The 22,500-nt window shown below is 49.4% G+C and overlaps 3 protein-coding genes across 3 annotated transcripts in view; 2 read left to right on the plus strand and 1 right to left on the minus strand.

Moving 5' to 3' along the window:
- The window catches only part of LOC308124063 (corticotropin-releasing factor receptor 2), a 26,581-nt gene extending 22,707 nt beyond the window's left edge, over positions 1-3,874 (plus strand). Inside the window, exons 11-12 of the mRNA XM_080486863.1 lie at positions 1,227-1,268; positions 2,650-3,874. Coding sequence (XP_080342989.1) covers positions 1,227-1,268; positions 2,650-2,790 — 183 coding nt within the window. The 3' untranslated portion in view covers positions 2,791-3,874. The remainder of the gene's footprint in view (positions 1-1,226; positions 1,269-2,649) is intronic.
- A 3,227-nt stretch (positions 3,875-7,101) lies between these two features.
- myl13 (myosin, light chain 13) lies at positions 7,102-11,707 on the minus strand. The gene is made up of 5 exons (XM_080474949.1): positions 11,483-11,707; positions 9,178-9,205; positions 8,818-8,967; positions 8,562-8,735; positions 7,102-8,492 (listed from the first exon to the last, which is right to left on the minus strand). Exons 1-5 carry the CDS (start codon positions 11,588-11,590, stop codon positions 8,386-8,388), a joined length of 567 nt encoding a protein of 188 aa, XP_080331075.1. The 5' UTR covers positions 11,591-11,707; the 3' UTR covers positions 7,102-8,385.
- A 9,303-nt stretch (positions 11,708-21,010) lies between these two features.
- pth1r (parathyroid hormone 1 receptor) overlaps positions 21,011-22,500 on the plus strand; it is a 31,885-nt gene continuing 30,395 nt past the window's right edge. The window contains exon 1 of the mRNA XM_080474961.1: positions 21,011-21,742. Coding sequence (XP_080331087.1) covers positions 21,677-21,742 — 66 coding nt within the window. The 5' untranslated portion in view covers positions 21,011-21,676. The remainder of the gene's footprint in view (positions 21,743-22,500) is intronic.

Raw genomic sequence — 22,500 nt, forward strand, 5'->3', positions numbered from 1 at the left:
GATGACAGGGTGAGGGTGGAGAGGGTGGGGAGGGTGAGAGGATGACAGGTTGAGGGTGGGGAGGGTGAGGGTGGAGAGGGTGAGGGTGGGGAGGGTGAGAGGATGACATGGTGAGGGTGAGGGTGGAGAGGGTGAGAGGATGGCAGGGTGAGGGTGGAGAGGGTGAGGGTGGGGAGGGTGAGAGGATGACAGGGTGAGGGTGGGGAGGGTGAGGGTGGAGAGGGTGAGGGTGGGGAGTGTGAGAGGATGACAGGGTGAGGGTGGAGAGGGGGAGGGTGGAGAGGGTGAGAGGATGACAGGGTGAGGGTGGGGAGGGTAAGGGTGAGAGAGTGAGGATGAGAGAGTGAGAGGATGACAGGGTGAGGGTGGGGAGGGTAAGGGTGGAGAGGGTGAGGGTGGAGAGGGTGAGAGGATGACAGGGTGAGGGTGGGGAGGGTAAGGGTGAGAGAGTGAGAGGATGACAGGGTGAGGGTGGGGAGGGTAAGGGTGGAGAGGGTGAGAGGATGACAGGGAGAGGGTGGGGAGGGTAAGGGTGAGAGAGTGAGGGTGGGGAGGGTGAGGGTGAGAGAGAGAGGGTGAGGGTGAGACAGGGTGAGGGTGAGAGAGTGAGGGTGGGGAGGGTGAGGGTGAGAGAGTGAGGGTGAGAGAGTGAGGGTGGGGAAGGTGAGGGTGAGAGAGTGAGGGTGGGGAGGGTGAGGGTGAGAGAGTGAGGGTGGGGAGGGTGAGAGCTGCAGAGCAGAGCTGTTTCTAGAGGAAACGCTGTGAATAATTCAGGTGTTTGTTTTGTTGGTTGTTGATCTGAAGTGAAGTGAGGCTTAGCTGACGCTCCGTGTGGTCAGGATGAACGGATGAACGGATGAACGGATGAACAGATGAACGGATGAACAGATGAACGGATGAACTGATGAACGGATGAACGGATGAACAGATGAACGGATGAACGGATGAACAGATGAACGGATGAGCGGATGAACTGATGAACGGATGAACGGATGAACGGATGAACGGATGAACTGATGAACGGATGAACGGATGAACAGATGAACGGATGAGCGGATGAACTGATGAACGGATGAACGGATGAACAGATGAACGGATGAACTGATGAACGGATGAACGGATGAACGGATGAACTGATGAACCGGGTCACCAGGGTTTCTGCTCTCTGTTCTCATGTGTTTCACTTCTGGAGTCAAATTAAGCTGCAGCCACTCGTCTCTCTGCAGGGCTTCTTCGTCTCCGTGTTCTACTGCTTTCTCAACGGAGAGGTGAGTTACTGTAGACCGACTGTAGACCGACTGTAGACCGACTGTAGGCCGACTGTAGACCTACTATAGACTGATTATTGACTGATTGTAGACTGACTATAGACCGACTGTAGACCGACTGTAGACCGACTGTAGGCTGATTGTTGACTGACTGTAGACTGACTATAGACTGACTGTAGACCGACTGTAGGCTGATTGTTGACTGACTGTAGACCGACTGTAGACCGACTGTAGACCGACTGTAGACCGACTGTAGACCAACTGTAGACTGACTGTAGACTGACTAGAGTTACTGTAGACTGACTGTAGACTGACTAGAGTTACTGTAGACTGACTGTAGACCGACTATAGACCGACTATAGACCGACTGTAGACCGACTGTAGGCCGACTGTAGACCTACTATAGACTGATTATTGACTGATTGTAGACTGACTATAGACCGACTGTAGACCGACTGTAGACCGACTGTAGGCTGATTGTTGACTGACTGTAGACTGACTATAGACTGACTGTAGACCGACTGTAGGCTGATTGTTGACTGACTGTAGACCGACTGTAGACCGACTGTAGACCGACTGTAGGCTGATTGTTGACTGACTGTAGACTGACTATAGACTGACTGTAGACCGACTGTAGGCTGATTGTTGACTGACTGTAGACCGACTGTAGACCGACTGTAGGCTGATTGTTGACTGACTGTAGACTGACTATAGACTGACTGTAGACCGACTGTAGGCTGATTGTTGACTGACTGTAGACCGACTGTAGACCGACTGTAGACCGACTGTAGACTGACTAGAGTTACTGTAGACCGACTGTAGGCCGACTTTAGACCTACTATAGACTGACTGTAGGCTGATTGTTGACTGACTGTAGACTGAATGTAGACCGACTGTAGACCGACTGTAGGCCGACTGTAGACCTACTATAGACTGATTATTGACTGATTGTAGACTGACTATAGACCGACTGTAGGCTGATTGTTGACCGACTGTAGACCGACTGTAGACCGACTGTAGGCTGATTGTTGACTGACTATAGACTGACTGTAGACCGACTGTAGGCTGATTGTTGACTGACTGTAGACCGACTGTAGACCGACTGTAGACTGACTAGAGTTACTGTAGACCGACTGTAGGCCGACTTTAGACCTACTATAGACTGACTGTAGACCGACTGTAGGCTGATTGTTGACTGACTGTAGACTGAATGTAGACCGACTGTAGACCAACAGTAGACTGATTGTAGACTGACTAGAGTGACTGTAGACTGACTGTATTAATTTAGTTGTTATTTTGATTAACAGCTTAAAGGTGGGTACTTAATCACCTTGGAGCTGCTGGACTCAGGTGTGATCTAAGCTCCGCCCCCATGTTTCAGGTGCGGTCAGCGGTGAGGAAGCGGTGGCACCGCTGGCAGGATAACCACGCCCTCCGAGTGCGAGTGACTCGAGCCATGTCCATCCCCACGTCTCCCACCAGGATCAGCTTCCACAGCATCAAACAGACCACAGCTCTGTGAGCACCGCCGCGGTCGGACCAGTACAGCCGGACACAGCCGGACACAGCCGGACACAGCTGGACACAGCCGGACACAGCTGGACACTGACAGACACAGCCGGACACAGCTGGACACAGCTGGACACAGCTGGACACAGCCGGACACTGACAGATACAATCAGATACAATCAGATACAACGTGGACCAGCGGCTCTACAACCCAATACAGACGGATACAGTCAGATTCAGATGGATACAGCCCAATACAGCCACTTTGCTAGCTCCATCATCATCATCATCATCATCATCATCATCATCATCATCATCATCATCATCATCATCATCATCATCATCATCATCATCATCATCATCATCATCATCATCATCATCATCATCATCATCATCATCATCATCATCATCAACTGGTTTGATAGAAGCCCGACTAAGGAGAGATTATCTGAGGTGACGTGGTGAATGTTGTTCAAATGAACATGTGGAGACGAGCCTGCTGCTTCCAGGGAGTGTGAGTGTGAGTGTGTGTGTGTGTGTGTGTGTGTGTGTGTGTGTGTGTGTGTGTGTGTGTGTGTGTGTGTGTGTGTGTGTGTGTGTGTGTGTGTGTGTGTGTGTGAGTGAGTGAGTGAGTGAGTGAGTGAGTGAGTGAGTGAGTGAGTGAGTGAGTGAGTGAGTGAGTGAGTGAGTGAGTGAGTGAGTGAGTGAGTGAGTGAGTGAGTGAGTGAGTGAGTGAGTGAGTGAGTGAGTGAGTGAGTGAGTGAGTGCGTGCGTGCGTGCGTGCGTGCGTGCGTGCGTGCGTGCGTGCGTGCGTGCGTGCGTGCGTGCGTGCGTGCGTGCGTGCGTGCGTGCGTGAGTGCGTGCGTGTGTGTGTGTTTACATCAGATATTTCTGTCGTCATATTTATATTTTTTCTAAACGAACTGCGTACTGTGTACTGTGTACTGTGATACTTCGCTTTGTACTCATTTCTGTGTCGTATATCTGGATTGATTTATTGAAGTTGATTGGGTGTTATTGATCTGCTCTTTTGATAAAAGATTGAAAAGAAGTGTTTGATATTCATGGTGATTAAAAGAAGGAGTGGTGAAGATGTCAGTCTCGTCTTGTTGACAGTCTCTAATCTGGGAGCTGCTCTGGATTAAAAGCTGCTGAGACGTTTGGAGGTGTTTGTTTCTCTCATGCAGCTGATGAGGCGCCTGATAGGCTCATTATCTGACTCATTCTCTGTGTGACAAACATCCATGACTCACTGCGGCCTGTCGCGGCGTGTCGCTGGGCTGGGCGGCCTGTCGCCGGGCTGGGCGGCCTGGCGGCCTGTCGGCGTGTCGCTGGGCGGCCTGTCACCGGGCTGGGCGGCCTGTCGGCGTGTCGCTGGGCTGGGCGGCCTGTCGCGGCGTGTCGCTGGGCTGGGCGGCCTGTCACCGGGCTGGGCGGCCTGTCGGCGTGTCGCTGGGCTGGGCGGCCTGTCACCGGGCTGGGCGGCCTGTCGGCGTGTCGCTGGGCGGCCTGTCACCGGGCTGGGCGGCCTGTCGGCGTGTCGCTGGGCTGGGCGGCCTGTCGCGGCGTGTCGCTGGGCTGGGCGGCCTGTCACCGGGCTGGGCGGCCTGTCGGCGTGTCGCTGGGCTGGGCGGCCTGTCGGCGTGTCGCTGGGCTGGGCGGCCTGTCACCGGGCTGGGCGGCCTGTCGGCGTGTCGCTGGGCGGCCTGTCACCGGGCTGGGCGGCCTGTCGGCGTGTCGCTGGGCTGGGCGGCCTGTCGCCGGGCTGGGCGGCCTGTCGGCGTGTCGCTGGGCGGCCTGTCACCGGGCTGGGCGGCCTGTCGGCGTGTCGCTGGGCTGGGCGGCCTGTCGCGGCGTGTCGCTGGGCTGGGCGGCCTGTCACCGGGCTGGGCGGCCTGTCGGCGTGTCGCTGGGCTGGGCGGCCTGTCACCGGGCTGGGCGGCCTGTCGGCGTGTCGCTGGGCTGGGCGGCCTGTCGCCGGGCTGGGCGGCCTGTCGGCGTGTCGCTGGGCTGGGCGGCCTGTCGCCGGGCTGGGCGGCCTGTCGGCGTGTCGCCGGGCTGGGCGGCGCTGGGCGGCCTGTCGCTGGGCGGCCTGTCACCGGGCTGGGCGGCCTGTCGGCCTGTCGCCGGGCTGGGCGGCGCTGGGCGGCCTGTCGCCGGGCGGCCTGTCGCCGGGCTGGACGGCCTGTCGCCGGGCTGGACGGCCTGTCGCCGGGCTGGGCGGCCTGTCGCCGGGCTGGGCGGCCTGTCGCCGGGCGGCCTGTCGCCGGGCTGGGCGGCCTGTCGGCATGTCGCTGGGCGGCGCGGCGCCGGGCGGCCGGACGGCGGCGGGGAAATGGAGCAGAAAGCACAGCCGCAGGATAAACTGTCAGCAAACAATGAGCCGCTCAGATCAGAGCTTCTGATCGCTGACAGGAGAGAGAAAGAAGCAGCACTGCGGGATTATTCTGGATTATTGCACCCAGTGTAACAGCCCCTGAGTGGTTGTTCCTGCACATCTGTAATCCTGCTCCACAGCTGTAATCCAGCTCCACAGCTGTAATCCTGCCCAGCTGTAATCCTGCTCCACATCTGTAATCCAGCTCCACATCTGTAATCCTGCACATCTGTAATCCTGCTCCACATCTGTCACCCTGCTCCACATCTGTAATCCTGCTCCAAATCTGTCACCCTGCTCCACATCTGTAATCCTGCTCCACAACTATAATCCTGCTCCACAGCTGTAATCCTGCTCCACATCTGTAATCCTGCTCCACAACTGTAATCCTGTTCCACATCTGTAATCCTGCTCCACAGCTGTAATCCCGCTGCATAACTGTAATCCTGCTCCACAGCTGTAATCCTGCACATCTGTAATCCTGCTCCACAGCTGTAATCCCGCTCCACAGCTGTAATCCCGCTGCATAACTGTAATCCTGCTCCACAGCTGTAATCCTGCTCCACATCTGTAATCCTGCACATCTGTAATCCTGCTCCACAGCTGTAATCCCGCTCCACAGCTGTAATCCTGGTCAGGCGACATGATTTAATCTGAACTCCTGAAGATTCCTGAAGATTCAGAGTTGGAATATAAAGTCTCAGTTTGCTGCTGTTAAAGTCAGGAGGGATTTATTCTGCAGCCTCAGCAGGTTTTTCATTTGATTTAATTCTAAAGTCTTTCTGTGTTTCCCTCTGAGGACTGACTGTCTCTTCTTCCTCTTCTTCCTCTTCTTCCTCTTCTCCTTCTGCTTCACGCAGCTTCTCAGTAAATCAGGACCAAAGTCCTTTTCTGTCCCGGCAACTTGTTTATCATGGAAAACATCCTCATTTATTGTAATAATCTCAAACCTGCAAGTGTTAATCTGCATTTTCTACTCGTGTTGAAAAAGGTCCAAGGTGTTAATCTTTCCAGTGTTGAAGAACATGAACTCATAATAGCAGGAAATATAAAAGTCGTTATGAAACCAATTTAAATTATATATATATATATATATATATATATATATATATATATATATATATAATGATTATTACGTCACTCAAGAAATATATTTTTCTAAAAAATCAATCAGACACACTGAAAAATCATTTCTTTGAAAGACCTCCATTAATCCGCAGTCAATAATGAGACGAGAGAAGAAAACTGGTTGTTTGTGCTGAACCGGATCTTTTCTTGATCCCACACTGCCCCCTGCTGGAGGAACAGCGGAACTGCTCCCCTCCGCCTCCTTCCGGTTTTGGAGTCATCACCTGTGAAAGCCTCTCAGGTGAGTGTTCTGTGTGTTTGTGGCTCTGCTGCTTTCAGACTCTGGCTCCTCAGCTCCTCTGGAGCGGCTCCCAAATCTCTCCAGGAAACACTTTGCTTTCTTTTTCTACAGGATGTGCGTAAAGTCAGTCTGTATGTTCCAGTCACCGGATTTACGGTTTAGAGGAGGATATTTAAAAGCAAAAATAAAATAGTTGTTATTTGATTTTCATTTTAAAATAATTCAAAAATTGAAAACTAGTTAATTATCATTTTCTCTTTCTAAAAACCATATATAGATATAGATATATATCAACACTGTATATCTACATATATATAGATATATATAGATAGATATAGATATATCAACATATATATATAGATATATAGATATATAAAGAAATATATCAACACTGTATATATATAGATATATCAACATATATATATATATAATATATATTATTCCAACATTTATATATGTATATAAATGTTGGAATAATTCTACGTAAAGGTATCACATTCACTGTACCAACAGTCTTTCTCATGAATTGCAGAAGTACTGTGTGACTTGTGTTTCTCCACTGTGTTCACACCAGAGTCGAGGTGGGAGAAGTTTAATCCAAGAAATGTGAGGAGACTTTGTGCTGATTGGCTTAAGATTGATGAGTCAATCTGGATATTTGGAGTTCGAGGAGCAGCTCCTTTAGCTCGGTCCAACACTTCAGAACGTCACAGGGAAAGTCCAAATTCCTCCTCTCTGCTTCAGCATTTGAACGCATCACAATGAGTCAGAGAATTATAGACCAATCAGAGGCCGCCTTTCAAAGGTATATATATCACATGGTATCAATTGACCAATCAGGTTGCTCGGTACTGGGTGTGATACAAACCGGAAGTCAGGTGCGAGTTGTTTACTTGAACGGATAATTCGCTCTAGTTTGTCGAAAAAAGATTAATTTGGGCAAAAGTAGAGCGCGACAAGTAGTGAGGGACATTCCAAACATATTCTAGAGGCTTTGAGCAAAAGGTCTGATATTTATTCTGACGTCTTTCCGAACATTGACGGTCCAGATGACGGCTCGCTGTCTCCTATATTGATTCTAAAACCCCTGATCACGTCCATCAGCCTCTGTCACACAGCAGCGCCTCAGGTGCTCTTACTTTGAAAAACAGGAACTTAATAAGAAAAAAGAAAACAGGCCTTTTTCTGTTTCTGCTCTCTAATGATATTATCTTTGGTTTTGAGAAACAGAAAATATAAATAATAATAATATTTGTTTGTCCTTTCTTGAACCAGATCAATAAAAATTCTTTCAATTTCTATTTAGATTTTTGTTTTTTAAATTGAGAATCAAATAACAACTCTTGTTAATCTCATGACCAAAACAAAGACTGACCACCGGCTCACCGCTTTGCAAGAATGGTCTAAACAGCTAAAACAACGGGAATCACTAAAAATAGATAAAATACCTACAACTACTCACCCCCCCCAAAAAAACAACAAAAATACTGCAAAAAATGGTCAAAGCTCTAGAATCCTTCAATCAGGCCTTTCTACCGTTCTAATAGAGCTCAACGTGTTCTACTCATTAGTGACCGATAGAAAGAAGGACAACGTGCTGGATGAGCTTCAGCAGCAAACAGGAAACACGTGAAGATCCAGGATTTATTCCTTTTGAACTATTAAATGCAGTTTCTAGTTTCTCCTCAGTTCAGATCCGGAGATCGTTTTCTGGCTCCAGATGAATTTTATTTTTTGTGGAAATGAAACTCGGAGCAGAACAAACCTTTCAAAGTAAAACACGGAGCTGCTGTTCACATGAATCTTTATGGTTTGAGTGAAACACGGTGAAGGCCGGCGTGGACCCCCCCGCGGCGAAGCCTTCACGACGCCATCAGGTATTTGACGAAAGCTTCGTAGTTGATGCAGCCGTTGGCGTCCTCCTGGTTCTGCATCAGGTGCTCCACCTCGTCCTCCTTCATCTTCTCACCTGCGACCCACAAACCTCCGTCAGCCGGCGGTTACACAGACAGGAGCGACGGGTCGGAGCGCCGCTCACCCAGAGTCGCCAGCACGTGTCTGAGCTCCGCCCCCATCACCGTGCCGTTTCCCTCCTTGTCAAACACCCGCAGCCCCTCCACGAAGTCCTCGAACGTCCCGCGGTCCTTGGCCTTGCAGATGTGCTGGTGTATCGGCAGGAACTGGTCAAAGTCCAGCATCTTGGTCTGCATGTCTGGAGGAAGACACAAACAGCTGGTCGCTCTGACGCCACGGACGTCGGCCGCAGGTCCACCGAGTCCACCGAGTCCACTGACCTTCGGCTTTGGGCTTCCCGAGGACATACATGACCTCTGCATTGGTGGGGTTCTGGCCCAGAGCCCGGATCAGGTCTCCACACTGGGCGAAGGAGATCTTCATCTCGCTGGTCGGCGTCCGGTCAAACAGCTGAAAGGCGTCTTTGAAGTCTGGAACCAGAAAACAGTTCTGATCAGAAGCTGTAATCAGATTACTGGATGATCATAGCAGGTCTGCTGTAATCAGATTACTGGATGATCATAGCAGGTCTGCTGTAATCAGATTACTGGATGATCATAGCAGGTCTGCTGGAGGGTTCTGCTCTCAAACATCCATCGGCTATAAATAACAGACGGTCGTCACAAGCAGCGCCGACTCACCCTCGATCTGTTCAGGGCTGAACTCCAGCTGGAAAACAAAGACAAGAATAGAATAAATAATCCCTATAATCCAGGTAGAGGAAGACAGAGAGCTCAGGAAGGAGGAGCCCCGAGTTTCAGTCGCTCTGCTTTTAACTCTGGAAGCAGAGAAACAAAGAACTTCTGCTGCTCTGGACTGAAGCCAACCAGAACATTGATCCTCCAACCAGAACATTGATCCACCAACATGATGATTGATCCACCAACATGATGATTGATCCACCAACATGATGATTGATCCACCAACATGATGATTGATCCACCAACATGATGATTGATCCACCAACATGATGATTGATCCTCCAACATTTAGTCTCAAAACAACTGAAGTCCTTCAGATTTTATTTCATTATCCAATAATAATGATCATCTGTAATCTGGTTCTGTGGGTCAGTTACCTGTGGGTCAGCTACTTGTGGGTCAGTTACTTGTGGATTAGTTAATTGTGGGTCAGCTACCTGTGGGTCAGCTACCTGTGGGTCAGCTACCTGTGGGTCATCTACCTGTGGGTCAGTTACCTGTGGGTCAGTTACTTGTGGGTCAGCTACCTGTGGGTCAGTTACCTGTGGGTCAGTTACTTGTGGGTCAGTTACCTGTGGGTCAGCTACCTGTGGGTCAGCTACTTGTGGGTCAGCTCCCTGTGGGTCAGTTACTTGTGGGCCAGTTACTTGTGGGTCAGTTACCTGTGGGTCAGCTACCTGTGGGTCATCTACCTGTGGGTCAGTTACCTGTGGGTCAGTTACTTGTGGGTCAGCTCCCTGTGGGTCAGTTACTTGTGGGTCAGTTACTTGTGGGTCAGTTACCTGTGGGTCAGCTACCTGTGGGTCAGTTACCTGTGGGTCAGCTACCTGTGGGTCAGCTACTTGTGGGTCAGCTCCCTGTGGGTCAGCTACCTGTGGGTCATCTACCTGTGGGTCAGTTACCTGTGGGTCAGTTACTTGTGGGTCATCTACCTGTGGGTCAGTTACCTGTGGGTCAGCTCCCTGTGGGTCAGTTACCTGTGGGTCAGTTACTTGTGGGTCAGTTACCTGTGGGTCAGTTACCTGTGGGTCAGCTACTTGTGGGTCAGTTACCTGTGGGTCAGTTACCTGTGGGTCAGCTACCTGTACGGCAGTAGTTGGCTCCCTGTGTTTAAACAGTTGTGCCGTGCTCCCTGATGGTGGCGCTAGTGCTCCTCGCAGCCGTTTCCTGTCAGGATCTATTAGATGTGAGATGAAGAAACTCTTCAGATCTTCACTGCAGCTTCAAACATCCTGATACGACGGATTGATTTAGCTTCTCTTCTGGTCCAGTCCCTCCTTTAGTCCATATTCTATGTTCTAGTCTTCTGTTCTGCTCGGATCCAGTTCTCGCTGTCTGTCGTGTCGGAGCCACAGACTCTTTTATCAAACTTTGTAGAAATATCATCCAGAACTTCTGTTCCATGTTTAAAGAGCTATAATTACCTCTATTTTCCCTCCCGGTGGTTTTTCCACCGTGTGTGGGTGGTCTGCACTTCAGACTGGATGAGAATCAGGTTTGGTGGTTTGAACCGCGGACGCTGTGACCCTGCGGCGGTCTGTTGGACCAGGAGGGGATTTCTTCTGCTCAGCAGATCAGGTTCTCATCGTGGCTGAGGACTGTGAGCCTTCTGGACCCGACACACACACTGAAACTCTCAGTCTCAGGCTATTGAATACTGGACCTCATTCTGATGGATGGGCAGTTTTCTTTTGTTTATAGAAAATGTTTTTGTCTAAAAATGTCTTTCCTTGTTTCTGTGTTTTTTAATATTTTGACATTTTCTTATATATTTAATGTTTACCTCTTTTGTCTGAAACTTTAATGTTCTGCTGCCCGTCTTGTCCAGGACACTCTTGATAAAAATAGTATTTAATCTCAACGAGCTTGTTATGATAAAACTAAATAAAAAGAATATATAATCATTTCAAGGTTTGGATCGTTCAACTGGTGAAGAGCTGCAGTACTGGACTTCAACCACAAGAGGTCTCTGTTACTTCTTCTGTACACTAAGCCATGCGACTGACACACACACGCACACGCACACACACACACACACACACACACACACACACACACACACACACACACACACACACACACACACACACACACACACACACACACACACACACAGTGTAGTTCTGGGTTTTGGTTGAGCTCCATTAGATCCTCTTCATACTTCCTGGCCACCGGAGCTCCTCCAACGTGACAGAAACCTAATCTGTATTCTACAGGTGTGTCTACCTTCATGCAGGTGCTTTACCGTCACAGAAGCAGGATCAAAGTCCGGGACCTTGGGGGGTTCGGGCTCCGGGGGTTTGGGGGCCGCAGGTGCAGCAGGTTTGGGCTCTTCCTTCTTCTTCGGCGCCATCAGAAGTGATGAAGAAGAGGACGGACACTGCAATCGGAGGTCAGCAGTCGTATGCCCCTTTATCCACCGCCCAGGTGACAAACCCACCCCCCCTCGCCACGATGACCGCCCCCACCCCACCTCCACCCAAACCACTGTGAGCACTATAAAAGGATAAGCTTTGTGCTTCTATTTAAGACAAGGACTGTGTGTGTGTGTGTGTGTGTGTGTGTGTGTGTGTGTGTGTGTGTGTGTGTGTGTGTGTGTGTGTGTGTGTGTGTGTGTGTGTGTGTGTGTGTGTGTGTGTGTGTGTGTGTGTGTGTGTGTGTGAGACTGTTGACCTTGCCCGCTGCAGAGCGGCTGCTGATGACGGAGGACGGGATGTTGATGGAAATGATGATTGCTGGGTGAAGTAGAAGGTGTTTAAAGCGGCGCTCACAATGCGGCGTGATGAAGACAAATTATCTGTGATTAGCGGAACGTCGTCGGCCCTGAACGTCCGTCTGGTCGGAGTCTGAAGCTCGAGGGGAATTCTGTCGTAAAGCGACTGGCGAGCCTCAATCACATGATTGACGCCTGCGATGTGACAAAAACAAGACTGTGTGGCTGTAAACAACATTTAATCCTTTAGTAGGTGACTGAGGGCGTAGCGCCCTCCAGAGGTCTCACCGCACAGGGTCGTCGCACCGCACGGGGTCGTCACACCGCACGGGGTCGTCGCACCGCACTGGGTCGTCGCGCCGCACGGGGTCGTCGCACCGCACGGGGTCGTCACACCGCACGGGGTTGTCACAACGGGTCGTCACACCGCACGGGGTCGTCACACCGCACGGGGTCGTCACACCGCACGGGGTCGTCGCACCGCACGGGGTCGTCACACCGGGTCATCACACCGCACAGGGTCGTCACACCGCACGGGGTCGTCGCACCGCACGGGGTCGTCACACCGGGTCGTCACACCGCACAGGGTCGTCACACCGCACGGGGTCGTCGCACCGCACGGGGTCGTCACACCGGGTCGTCACACCGCACAGGGTCGTCACACCGCACGGGGTCGTCACACCGCACGGGGTCGTCGCACCGCACAGGGTCGTCGCACCGCACGGTCGTCGCACCACACAGGGTCGTCACACCGGGTCGTCACACCGCACAGGGTCGTCGCACCGCACAGGGTCGTCACACCGGGTCGTCACACCGCACAGGGTCGTCACACCGCACAGGGTTGTCACACCGGGTCGTCACACCACACAGGGTGGTCACACCGCACGGTCGTCGCACCGCACGGGGTCGTCGCACCGCACGGGGTCGTCGCACCGCACAGGGTTGTCACACCGCACGGTCGTCGCACCACACAGGGTCGTCACACCGGGTCGTCACACCGCACAGGGTCGTCGCACGACACAGGGTCGTCACACCGCACGGGGTCGTCACACCGCACGGGGTCGTCACACCGCACGGGGTCGTCACACCGCACGGGGTCGTTGCACCGCACAGGGTCGTCGCACCGCACAGGGTCGTCGCACCGCACAGGGTCGTCACACCGCACGGTCGTCGCACCACACAGGGTCGTCACACCGGGTCGTCACACCGCACCGGGTCGTCACACCGCACAGGGTCGTCGCACCGCACAGGGTCGTCGCACCGCACAGGGTCGTCACACCGGGTCGTCACACCGCACAGGGTCGTCACACCGCACAGGGTCGTCACACCGGGTCGTCACACCACACAGGGTGGTCACACCGCACGGTCGTCGCACCACACAGGGTCGTCACACCGCACAGGGTCGTCACACCGGGTCGTCACACCGCACAGGGTCGTCACACCGCACAGGGTCGTCACACCACACAGGGTGGTCACACCGCACGGTCGTCGCACCACACCGGGTCGTCACACCGCACAGGGTCGTCACACCGCACAGGGTCGTCACACCGCACAGGGTCGTCACACCGGGTCGTCACACCGCACAGGGTCGTCACACCGCACAGGGTGGTCACACCGCACGGTCGTCGCACCACACCGGGTCGTCACACCGCACAGGGTCGTCACACCGCACAGGGTCGTCACACCGCACAGGGTCGTCACACCGGGTCGTCACACCGCACAGGGTCGTCACACCGCACGGTCGTCGCACCACACAGGGTCGTCACACCGGGTCGTCACACCGCACACGGTCGTCGCACCACACAGGGTCGTCACACCGGGTCGTCACACCGCACAGGGTCGTCACACCGCACAGGGTCGTTGCACCGCACAGGGTCGTCACACCGGGTCGTCACACCGCACAGGGTCGTCACACCGCACAGGGTCGTCACACCGCACAGGGTCGTCGCACCGCACAGGGTCGTCGCTCGCACGCCGTTCCACTTTCACCCTGCAGTTATTAGATAAATGAGTAATTTAAACTTTTTCATGTGTTTGTTCTGCATCCAAGCCGTATGAACCTGAGTGAATGAAGAGGTGTGATGTCATGAAGGAGGGCGTGGCCTAAAGGGATCAATGATCTGGATCAGCTGTGTTTGTTGATCTTTCACCTTCAGACTCTTAGGAAAGATAAACCAGAAATAAAACGAAGCTGAGAGAATGACCTGAGCTCACCAGTCCTCCGTCATCCTCCTCCACCCTCTTCACCCTCTCAAGGGGAGGGCCTAACTTGATTGTGATTGGCTGACCCCCTGATGACACTATTTAGGGTTTGAATCCATCAAAGATGAAGTCGTGACCGTTGGACGATCTTTTATCTCTGAGAAGAAACAGGTTCCTCCTGGTCCAGAAGCTGAAGGCCTCATCTTTGCAGGTCCAGAGCAAACAGGAGGAATAAAGAGCAACAGGCTCAGAGACCCCCCCCCACACACACACACACACACACACACACACACACACACACACACACACACACACACACACACACACACACACACACACACACACACACACACACACACACTCGTCTGACTGACCCTCCCAAAAGCTGCAGCAACAATTCACAACATGAAGAAGTGGAGGCAGCCAAACTCTTGAAGCACGCCGGACCTGTGCAGCGGCTATTTGTGAGCGGCATGTGGCGCTCCGGCGCTCTGGCGCTCCGGTACTCCAGTACTCCGGCGCTCCGGCGCTCCAGTACTCCGGCGCTCCGGCGCTCCGGCGCTCCGGTACTCCAGTGACGACGACACAAAGACAATTGTTCCAAATCACATGACCTTCAGGCGGCTGTGACCTTTACTGGGAGGTCAACGCCGTTATATAACCACACTGTGAGCTGAGAATATCAGAGGTCAGGAGACACACACACACACACACACACACACACACACACACACACACACACACACACACACACACACACACTGGGCTCACATTGAGTTAAAGGCATTTTCCTCAGCTTCCCTCAGCATTAGTCATGTTGACATATTTGTGTTCATGTTGCTTTCAAAGTAAAGGAATAGAGTAGAGTAGAATATAGTAGAGTAGAGTAGAGTAGAATATAGTAGAGTAGAGTAGAGTAGAAATGCTTTATTAATCCCAGAGGGAGTTCTTTAACACAGTCTGTGTGTAACATGTGATCCACATGATGGAAAAACTAAAAGCGTGTTGCGTCGTATTAAATCTTTCCATCAGCGTCACATTATAAATGAATTAAGTTCATTTTGTCAGTTTACAGAAAATAACTCCAACAAACAAACAAGAAGAAGCAGGTGAGTGTTAATCCTGCTCCTTGTGTACTCTAGATATTCTACATATTTCTATTTCATTTGTATAAATGTGTTTTATGTTCCTCTCTGACCTTCAGCTACGACCGTTATGCTGCTGTCACAGATTGACTGAAGACGTTTGTTGTTTTTCATGTACCTTCACAATAAAGGCATCTAATCTAATCTAATCTAATCTAATGTAATCTAATGTAATCTAATCGAAGGAATCAGTTGATGCAGTGTGAAATGTTTTGATAATAACAATGATGATTACTATCATTAACAATGATATTATCATTTAAGGAAGATTTTCCACATGAAGTGAGCAGACTGATGTTCTGAGGGGACCAGAGGTTAAAGCCCCCAGTAGCTGAAGCACACTGCCCCCTGGTGGTCGGGGGGGGGGGGGGGGGGGGGGGGGGGGGGGGGGGGGGTGGTAACTCGGCCTCAGGCTCAGACAGTCTTTGGGTTCAGGATGACCCGACCTGCTGATCAGCTCCATTGATTAAGAGACGAGTTGTTGTTCCTCTGCCTGTAGAAGCTTGTATCTGTCCATCCCTCCCTCCACCCCTCCCCCCCCTCCCTCCCTCCCCCCTCCACCCCTCCCCCCATCCCTCCCTCCTGATCAGCTCTATTGACAGGCTGCGTATTGATTCTCAGCAGCAACAGTCACGCTGGTTGTGCATCACTCGACTGTTTGGGGGTCAAATGAAGCGGCGAGCTTCCGGGCCTCCGTCTCTCTGGATCGATGAGCTTCAGACATCAACACGTTTCAGAACCCCGGAGTTCAAGCAGCCGTCCTGGGAGACGCCGGCTGATTGTCTCAGGACGGACGCTCTATCAGCTGCTCTCCGGGGAAACGTCCCTCATTCCTTTTACCTGCAGGTCGTAGAGCGGATTCCAATCGAAGAGAAGAAGTCTGGTCCTGAGACGCCGGTATTACCATCATCATCCTCGTCCCACTGGAGGACGGTCCAGCGCCGGAGGACGGTCCAGCGCCGGAGGAGGGTCCAGCGCCGGAGGACGGTCCAGCGCCGGAGGAGGGTCCAGTGCTGGAGGACGGTCCAGCGCCGGAGGAGGGTCCAGCGCCGGAGGACGGTCCAGCGCCGGAGGACGGTCCAGCGGAGGTATTCTATTCATCAAAGATCCTAAGTCACAGCAGGTTTGAATGATTAATCATGAAAACATCGGATGTGATGAATGAGGACAGACGCTCTCCTGTCAGGAGTGATGATGATGATGAAAGGATGAAGATAAACACCAGCCTGGTGAGGTGACTGAATGATGCCAAAACAGAACGTTTAAAATTCACAGATTCTAAAAATCATCAAACTGACAGAAGGATGATTATGATCAGAGGTAGAAGTCAACACTAACTTCCATTGTCCTCCTCCATTGGTCAGATTATAATCCCAACTTCTGTTTCACGCTTTCGCTTCGTATTTGGAAAAAAGCTTCGGAGCCGAAGATACAAGTTCATAAAGTAATTGGTTTGTGATTGACAGTCATTATTATACATCGCTTATTCTTGGTGATGGTATTGTATATTCAAAATGTATTAAACATTCTACTGGCAGAAAACCTGGGAACCTGCAGGGGGCAGCACTGAGAACCAAGAGTTCTGGGTCAGTTCTTTCAGGTCCAGTCCACACGGGACAAAACCATGTTTTTACTTTTGTCGTTGTTTAGAAGTTCCTCGTCCACACGAAACAGTGTAGTACCTTTAGGTGGCGCTGTAACGCTGACACAGAAATACACAGAAAACCGAACACCGTTATCATGTAACAGTAAAACAAAATGTTTTCACTGAAACGTTGTACAATGGAGGTTTTAGTGTGACTGATACTCATAAGTACTTTAAAACCAGAAACTCTGATCACAGAGCAAAAGTGTTTGTTTTTCAGAAAACAGTGTTCAGAAGTACAAGTACATTTTCTAATAAAAGTGTCTTGTAAAGTATCTTATAGTACAGAATGTAATAGTAAAGTATGTTGCAGTAAAGTGTGTTGTAGTACAGTATCCGGTTGTAAAGCACCTTGTAGTAAAGTGTCTTGTAAAGTAAAGAATATTGTAGTAAAGTATGTTGTTGTACAGTGTGTAGTAGTTTGAGGTATGTTGCAGAACACTGTGTAGTAGTTGCAGTACAGTGTGTGGTATTTGCAGTATGTTGCAGTACATTGTGTAGTAGTTGCAGTATGTTGCAGTACAGTGTGTAGTATTTGCAGTATGTTGCAGTACACGGTGTAGTAGTTGCAGTACAGTGCATAGTCATTGCAGTACACTGTGTGGTATTTGCAGTATGTTGCAGTACATTGTGTAGTAGTGGCAGAACAGTGTGTAGTAGTTTCAGTACAGTGTGTAGTATTTGCAGTATGTTGCAGTACAGTATGTAGTAGTGGCAGAACAGTGTGTAGTAGTTTCAGTACAGTGTGTAGTATTTGCAGTATGTTGCAGTACAGTATGTAGTAGTGGCAGTACAGTGTGTAGTATTTGCAGTTTGTTGCAGTACAGTATGTAGTAGTTTCAGTACAGTGTGTAGTAGTTTCAGTACAGTGTAGTATTTGCAGTTTGTTGCAGTACAGTATGTAGTAGTTTCAGTACAGTGTGTAGTAGTTTCAGTACAGTGTGTAGTATTTGCAGTTTGTTGCAGTACAGTATGTAGTAGTTTCAGTACAGTGTGTAGTATTTGCAGTATGTTGCAGTACAGTATATAGGAGTTTCAGTACAGAGTGTAGTATTTGCAGTATGTTGCAGTACTACAGTATGTAGTAGTTGCAGTACAGTGTGTAGTATTTGCAGCATGTTGCAGTACAGTATGTAGTAGTGGCAGTACCGTGTGTAGTAGTTTCAGTACAGTGTGTAGTATTTGCAGTATGTTGCAGTACAGTTTGTAATAGTTTCAGTACAGTGTGTAGTAGTTTCAGTACAGTGTGTAGTATTTGCAGTTTGTTGCAGTACAGTATGTAGTAGTTTCAGTACAGTGTGTAGTAGTTTCAGTACAGTGTGTAGTATTTGCAGTACAGTGTGTAGTAGTTTCAGTACCGCGTGTAGTAGTTTCAGTACAGTGTGTAGTATTTGCTGTTTGTTGCAGTACAGTATGTAGTAGTTTCAGTACAGTGTGTAGTATTTGCAGTTTGTTGCAGTACAGTATGTAGTAGTGGCAGTACAGTGTGTATTAGTTTCAGTACAGTGTGTAGTATTTGCAGTATGTTTCAGTACAGTATGTAGTAGTTTCAGTACAGTGTGTAGTAGTTTCAGTACAGTGTGTAGTATTTGCAGTATGTTGCAGTACAGTTTGTAGTAGTTTCAGTACCGCGTGTAGTAGTTTCAGTACAGTGTGTGGTATTTGCTGTTTGTTGCAGTACAGTGTGTAGTAGTTTCAGTACAGTGTGTAGTATTTGCAGTACAGTGTGTAGTAGTTTCAGTACAGTGTGTAGTCTTTGCAGTTTGTTGCAGTACAGTGTGTAGTAGTTTCAGTACAGTGTGTAGTATTTGCAGTACAGTGTGTAGTAGTTTCAGTATGTTGCAGTACAGTATGTAGTAGTGGCAGTACCGTGTGTAGTAGTTTCAGTACAGTGTGTAGTATTTGCAGTATGTTGCAGTACAGTTTGTAGTAGTTTCAGTACAGTGTTTAGTATTTGCAGTTTGTTGCAGTACAGTATGTAGTAGTTTCAGTACAGTGTGTAGTAGTTTCAGTACAGTGTGTAGTATTTGCAGTACAGTGTGTAGTAGTTTCAGTACCGCATGTAGTAGTTTCAGTACAGTGTGTAGTATTTGCTGTTTGTTGCAGTACAGTATGTAGTAGTTTCAGTACAGTGTGTAGTATTTGCAGTTTGTTGCAGTACAGTATGTAGTAGTGGCAGTACAGTGTGTATTAGTTTCAGTACAGTGTGTAGTATTTGCAGTATGTTTCAGTACAGTATGTAGTAGTTTCAGTACAGTGTGTAGTATTTGCAGTATGTTGCAGTACAGTTTGTAGTATTTTCAGTACAGTGTGTAGTAGTTTCAGTACAGTGTGTAGTATTTTCAGTACAGTGTGTAGTATTTGCAGTACAGTGTGTAGTAGTTTCAGTACAGTGTGTAGTATTTGCAGTACAGTGTGTAGTAGTTTCAGTATGTTGCAGTACAGTATGTAGTAGTGGCAGTACCGTGTGTAGTAGTTTCAGTACAGTGTGTAGTATTTGCAGTATGTTGCAGTACAGTTTGTAGTAGTTTCAGTACAGTGTTTAGTATTTGCAGTTTGTTGCAGTACAGTATGTAGTAGTTTCAGTACAGTGTGTAGTAGTTTCAGTACAGTGTGTAGTATTTGCAGTACAGTGTGTAGTAGTTTCAGTACCGCATGTAGTAGTTTCAGTACAGTGTGTAGTATTTGCTGTTTGTTGCAGTACAGTATGTAGTAGTTTCAGTACAGCGTGTAGTATTTGCAGTTTGTTGCAGTACAGTATGTAGTAGTGGCAGTACAGTGTGTATTAGTTTCAGTACAGTGTGTAGTATTTGCAGTATGTTTCAGTACAGTATGTAGTAGTTTCAGTACAGTGTGTAGTATTTGCAGTATGTTGCAGTACAGTTTGTAGTATTTTCAGTACAGTGTGTAGTAGTTTCAGTACAGTGTGTAGTATTTTCAGTACAGTGTGTAGTATTTGCAGTACAGTGTGTAGTAGTTTCAGTACAGTGTGTAGTATTTGCAGTATGTTGCAGTACAGTTTGTAGTATTTTCAGTACAGTGTGTAGTATTTACAGTATGTAGTAGTTTCAGTACAGTGTGTAGTAGTTTCAGTACAGTGTGTAGTATTTGCAGTATGTTGCAGTACAGTTTGTAGTATTTTCAGTACAGTGTGTAGTAGTTGCAGTACAGTGTCTAGTATTTTCAGTATGTTGCAGTACAGTATGTAGTATGTTCAGTACAGTGTGTAGTATTTTCAGTACAGTGTGTAGTATTTGCAGTACAGTGTGTAGTATTTGCAGTATGTTGCAGTACAGTTTGTAGTATTTTCAGTACAGTGTGTAGTAGTTTCAGTACAGTGTGTAGTATTTTCAGTACAGTGTGTAGTAGTTTCAGTACAGTGTGTAGTATTTGCAGTATGTTGCAGTACAGTTTGTAGTATTTTCAGTACAGTGTGTAGTAGTTTCAGTACAGTGTGTAGTATTTTCAGTACAGTGTGTAGTATTTGCAGTACAGTGTGTAGTAGTTTCAGTACAGTGTGTAGTAGTTGCAGTACAGTGTCTAGTATTTTCAGTATGTTGCAGTACAGTATGTAGTATGTTCAGTACAGTGTGTAGTATTTTCAGTACAGTGTGTAGTATTTGCAGTATGTTGCAGTACAGTTTGTAGTATGTTGCAGTACAGTTTGTAGTATTTTCAGTACAGTGTGTAGTAGTTTCAGTACAGTGTGTAGTATTTGCAGTACAGTGTGTAGTAGTTTCAGTACAGTGTGTAGTAGTTGCAGTACAGTGTCTAGTATTTTCAGTATGTTGCAGTACAGTATGTAGTATGTTCAGTACAGTGTGTAGTATTTTCAGTACAGTGTGTAGTATTTGCAGTACAGCCCCCCCCCCCCCCTGCATTATGTCTCGCTCCCCGGGTAGTAGAAGCAGTTTTCCGGGAGGAAAGGCGGTTTGGCTGCGGCCCTGCGATCCGGTCAATAAGCAGTTTGTTTGAGAAAATATGTCATTTCGGAGCCGCGGTTTACTCCAACGTAAGAGGCGGCGCACCAATGAGCGCTGCGCTCGCGCCTGCCCCTTTTCCATCCGCACACACAGCCGCTGCTCACCACGGCCGGCTGACTGCCACATCTGGAGCCGCTGCCCGTGAGAACCGGGCTCGTCCTCCGCCGCCACGGTCGCTGGAGTCCAGTCGGTGTTCGGGGAGAGTTTCATCCGGTCCGGAGCGCGTTTCTGGGGCGGCTGGGAGGAATCCAGCGTCCCTCCAGAGGCACGTGTGTGAGGAGGTTCTGGAGGTTGTGGACGTTCTGGAGGTTCTGGAGGTTCTGACATTGCGCGCGGCTGATGGAGACACCCGGCCGGGCGCGTGCACCAGGGCGCAGCGTGCGCAGCAGCAGCAGAGAAGAAAGCTCCAGACTGAAGTGTTTAAGTTAGTCTGAGGGGGAATTTAAAAATACAGAGCGGGTTTCTTCCCTACAAAGAATCATTTGAACTTCCCACCGCAGCCAGAAGGACAGAAATAGTTTGACATGTGGAGGTAATTTCAGAGGAACGAAGCAGAGCCGAGCGGCAGCATATAGCAGATTATAGGACATGAGAGAGTTATGATTTCACAAACTGCATTCGGCAGATGGAGAGAGAAACACGAGGCGGTGCACTTTGAAGAGAGTTAAGTAGATTAAATAATTTAATCTGCTTCATCAGCATCTGTTGTCGCTCTGCCGGGACTCCTGGACTCTGACTCACCGGGGTCGGGATGGGATCTTCTCCGCTCCGCAGCCTGGACCTGCTGCTCCTCTGGCTGCTGGGAGGCTTCTACCTGGTGAGTCTTCATCACTCCTTCATCACTTCTTCATCACTTCTTCATCACTTCTTCAGGTTAAACCTCTCAACTCCTGTTCAGACCTTCAGAACCAAACCAACCACATGATGCTGCGGGACACACACACACACACACACACACACACACACACACACACACACACACACACACACACACACACACACACACACACACACACACACACACACACACACACGTTGTATTGATCAGTTGATTGTTTGACCAACAAGCAGCAGCTGATCAGTGATTCTTGGGCGGCAGGTTAAAATACAGAAACACACAAGAGACCTAGTTGACAAGACAATACAAGATGAGAGACGAGACGGGAGACGATACAAGACGAGACGAGATGAGAGACGAAACAAGACGAGAGACGAGATGAGAGACGATACAAGACGAGAGACAATACAAGACGAGACGAGAGACGAGACGGGAGACGATACAAGACGAGATGAGAGACGAGACGGGAGACGATACAAGACGAGAGACAAGACTAGAGATGATACAAGAGAGACAAAATGAGAGACGAAACAAGATGAGAGACGAAACAAGACGAGAGACAAAATGAGAGACGATACAAGACGAGAGACGAGATGAGAGACGAAACAAGACAAGAGACAAGACTAGAGATGATACAAGAGAGACAAAATGAGAGACGAAACAAGATGAGAGACGAAACAAGACGAGAGACAAAATGAGAGACGATACAAGACGAGAGACGAGATGAGAGACGAAAC

This window comes from Lipophrys pholis (assembly GCF_963383615.2).
Source record: "Lipophrys pholis genome assembly, chromosome: 1".
NCBI lineage: Eukaryota > Metazoa > Chordata > Actinopteri > Blenniiformes > Blenniidae > Lipophrys > Lipophrys pholis.